Source organism: Branchiostoma belcheri, unplaced genomic scaffold (genome assembly GCF_001625305.1).
Source record: "Branchiostoma belcheri isolate BF01 breed outbred unplaced genomic scaffold, Haploidv18h27 scaffold314, whole genome shotgun sequence".
Lineage (NCBI taxonomy): Eukaryota > Metazoa > Chordata > Leptocardii > Amphioxiformes > Branchiostomatidae > Branchiostoma > Branchiostoma belcheri.
The window spans coordinates 146,164-150,606 of NW_017803926.1; the positions used below are offsets into that span (position 1 = coordinate 146,164).

The 4,443-nt window shown below is 45.0% G+C and overlaps 1 protein-coding gene across 1 annotated transcript in view; it reads left to right on the top strand.

The window, feature by feature from the left end:
* The window catches only part of LOC109474744 (citron Rho-interacting kinase-like), a gene marked incomplete at its 3' end in the record, with an annotated part of 37,955 nt that overhangs the window by 29,290 nt on the left and 4,222 nt on the right, over positions 1-4,443 (top strand). The window contains exon 6 of the mRNA XM_019775103.1: positions 1,338-1,431. Coding sequence (XP_019630662.1) covers positions 1,338-1,431 — 94 coding nt within the window. The remainder of the gene's footprint in view (positions 1-1,337; positions 1,432-4,443) is intronic.

The window sequence follows — 4,443 nt, forward strand, 5'->3', positions numbered from 1 at the left end:
ATTTTTTAATTTTCTTTTTTAATTTTTTTATTTTCTTTTTTAAATTTTCTTTTTTGCGGTGCACGTGGCGGGGTTTGCACATAGCGAGTTCGATCCTGGAGAGGAGCTTTTTTTTCTTTTCTTTTTAACAGTCGCTGTTTTGCTTTTAACACTCAAAAACTAATTGTTTAAGTCCCGGCGTATGAGTTTTTTAAATTTTCTTTTTAACATCCGCTGTTTTGCTTTTTTTATCAGATGTGTTTTCTTCTTTAAGTGGTCTCGTACCAATTTTATCAACTTGGGTAATATCATTTCAACAACTTCTACCTCAATAACGGCAGTAAAACCTTCGTCAGCCGAAATGTCAGCTTTTTTTAAAAGCACTTGTTTTGTTTATCCCTTATAAATTAGCACTCTGGGACTTGAAATGTGTCAGTAAAGTTCACCTGCAATGATCTAGGATTAGGGCCTTGGACCTGTGGCAACCTGATATATTCATTGGCAACCCCGCTACTGGGTAACCTGGTACAACATATATTTTGAACCCTTCTCAATGCAGGAGTTTATAAACAGTCAACCGTAATTTCTTCAGTGTTCGAAATACCTGTCTGCAATCTGCAATCTTCAGATACATTTTCAAGATTTCAAGAACAAAAAATGATACAATCTGCAGTTTTGCAGAAAGAAAAATAGGCTTCAGATTCAGTACTTGTATACAAAATGTACATGTGTTGACAACACAGCATCAGGTTCAGGTCTGGATGACCAGAACCTGAACGTCTGGACCTGAACCTAATGTAATAACGTAATTATATAAATCTGCTTCGTTCGATAAAAGGACCATTGAAACACTTGACATATATAAGAACGAGAACAACATTCTGAGGATATAGATTATGTAAATGAAGACGTAATTTGCAGAATCAATGAGAAATTTTTATAATTTTCTTTGTAGTAATGGCTGGGAATTTCATACTTGCTGCATTTAGAAGTTAAGTGAAGGTAAACAGCAATAAACATAATTTATTCAAATCATGACGATATTTGCATAATTTATGAGGAAGTTCTAGAATAGCCTTTTTTGCTAAGATCAGGCTGTCATTGGGTGGAGAATATGATCAACGGTTATGAATCAAGTAAATGATGCTCTTATTTGCGAAATCAATGAATAAACTTGTATAATTCGTCCACCGATCAACATCATTTGGCGAAGGTATGAAATCGTGGAACTCTTGTTCTTCATACAATCATGTACTATATCTTAAACACTGGCATGGAGGCTCTGAGAATTAAAAAGAAAAAAAAATGGTAAAAAAGTTAATTTCGAGGCCTGATGTCTGATGTTGTGTTTGTTGCAGAGATGTGAAACCAGACAACATTCTGATTGACAGAACTGGGCACATCAAGCTTGCAGACTTTGGATCTGCTGCTAGGATTTCCAGACACCAAACTGTAAGTAACAAGCCGCGATATAATTATGGAAAAACGATTTAATTATGGACTCCCTCCCATAAATCCCAAACGCTCAACCCAACTGTCTTAATACTTTTTATGGTAACATATTAGGTGTTAATGAACATGCGGAAAGCGTTGATGAGTCTCCTGGGAATAGTCAAATTATACCTGCACACTCCCTATTTGGGTATATCATTTACCTTATGCAGTATTTCCTATGCTTATCGCTAGGTGGCGCACGTGTACAAAGCTCTAATCGCAAAGCATCACGGGATATCATGACGTAATGACATTGTTCGCCGCCATTTTCCTTGTGCGTTCGCAGAGGGGTGCACGTTCGTTTCCCTACTCCTTATTTTTTCGGATTTTCTTTCGGCGTTAGGCCCAAAAAGAAGGATAAAACGAAGTCTTCTGCCCACGAGGGCGATTCAGGTAGCCTTTCGGAGGACCAGACGGGTCGTAACGGCAAGAGAAGCGGCCTGTTTCCCAACGCTAGTCAGGAAAAATTCCTGGCTGTGGAAAAGACAGGCGTGTCTGCACATGCCTCCAGACAGGAGGAAGAGGAGTCGGGTGAACGAAAAGTCCCCGCTCCTACAGCTGGAGGTTCGGAGGAAAAAGAGAAGAACTCCAACCTCTTTCCGCCGCTTGGGAGCGAAATGCCCCTTCGGCGTTGGCACCGGGAACATCCGCCGCTTGGGAGCGAAATGCCCCTTCGGCGTTGGCACCGGGAACATCGGTCAAGGAAGGAGACGGCGCGGACTGCCGCCGCCCCGGCCTAAATTTCCTCCGGGCTCGGAGGAGTTGGGCTCCCCGACCGTGCCGAAGCTTGGTGGGGAAAAGTCTCCTCCACCCCCACCTCCATCACGAACACCCTTCCCGCCTGGATTCGACGCTGCCTCTTTTCTTCAGTGGATCAGTTCCAGCTTGGGACTTTCTCAGGCGTCCAGTTCATCCCGTCAACCTCGGGACGTTGACGGGGTAGCGTCGACCAGCCGAGCCGGTGTAGTCGGTTCCGGGCGAGAGCATCCAGGTTCTGAAGTGGAAGAGTGTTCGGAGGAGGGAAAAATCACCTTTTCTGACTCTGACGAAGGTAACTCCTTGTCGTTTGATAATCCCTACGATAATAACTTCAAATAAGTATTTGGAGGAACCGGTGGGCAAATCGGTCTTGAAAACATGTTTCATGTCCTTGCCACACATTTCACGTCTATACTGAGTCATAGTAGAGGAAGCTGATCCCCCCCCCCAAAAAAAAACACCAAAGACGATTCTATCGCTTTGCAAACAGCATCCGGTTTAGAGGATGGTCCGAACCCTTAACTGCTGCCAACAACTCTACTAAAAGGTTAGCAGCCATGAGCATCTTATCCTGGCAATCACTAAAATTCTTATCAGTGTTTACGGTATCATGCTTGATCATATTAGCCACTACTGGGTCTAGAATCGGCGCCCGAAGTGCTAATTCAACATTAGGTGGAGTGGGAAAAGTTTTCCTTCCTCTCTTTAAACTCCGAATTTGTGAGTAAAGTCCTCGCTCAGAAATGTAGCGACCTGCTCGGGAACTTCAGATTCTTTCCCCTTCTTAATTTGGAGACACCTTTTTGGAGAAGGTTAATGCAGCCGATTAGGCTAGACGCACTTTGAGTAAGGCTTATAAGCCAGCCCCTTCGAGCACTTCTAGGGCTAGGGACAGGTTTCAGGCCAACCGTTCAAAGTTTAACTATAGCTACACCAAGTACTCCTCAAACTCAAAGGGTTACATTTTTCGTCCCTACAACAACAACAACAACAATGCTAGACCATCATGGTCAAATGCTGGGGGTAAGAAAATCTCGGGGTTTCGTTCAGCGCAGGGCACAAAAGGCCCAAACAAACAGTAGCTCTTCCTCGTCATCAGACTCTGCTCTGTTCTCCGGGTCAACACGCAGGGCGAACAGCTTTTTTCATGGAAAACTGGGAGTCCACTCCGGTTCAGTTCGTCCAGCCGGTCACAAATATATCTGGGGAGGACAGAGCAAAGGTTGTAGACGCCGAAGTGCACAGTATGTTGGAGAAAGGTGCAGGGGTCCAAAACGTTGCAGGGTCGGGGCCTTTCGGCAGGGGCTTCAGACTTCATCCTCTCAGCTTGGAGAGAAAGCACTTCTAGACAGTATCAGTCAGCATGGGCTCAGTGGGCCAGCTGGTGTGATAGATGGGAGATTGATCCAGTTTGCGGCTCTATAGAGAGCATAGTAGAATATCTTGAATGGATGTTCCGACAGAACTACGGCTATACATTGTATGTCAATTGGGGTGGCTCGTTCTGCGATCTCGTCTGTACACTTACCAGTAGACCATTGTAATGTGGGTAGTCACCCTCTAGTGTCCAAACTGATGAGAGGTCTGTTTCACAAATGTCCTCCTTGTCCAAGGATATGTTTCAACATGGGACGTCAGTCGGGTCCTAGAGTACCTTCTGCATTGTTGCCAAGCTAATAGTCTTAGTTTGAAACAGCTGTTTCATAAGTTGGTAACACTAGCGGCATTGGTGTCAGCCGACAGAGGTCAGACTTTAGCGGCTCATGACTTGAGATTCATGAAAAAATGTAGAAACGGTGTTTCTTGGACAATTCCTACCCTGCTGAAACTTCTAGACCAGGGAAACCTGCCAGAAAGTGTTTTTGGGCGGCCTCCCGCAGGACAGGCGCTTGTGTGCCTTCACATACTTGAAAGATATCTAAGGCGGACTTCTTCCCTTCGGAAAGAAGGGGGGGGGGGGAGCAGATTGTCATATCGTTCAGCAGACCACACAGGCCAGTTGGTTCTGCGACCCTGGCCAGGTGGGTTAAGTCAGTGTTAGGCACGGCAGGTGTTGACACAGCAACTTTCTCAGCTCATTCCACTCGAGGAGCATCCACTTCAGCTGCTACAGCTGCTGGGGTGTCTCTACATAGCATCATGAATGCAGCGGACTGGTCACGAGAGTCTACCTTCCTGAAGTACTACAGGAGGGACAACAACCAACACACG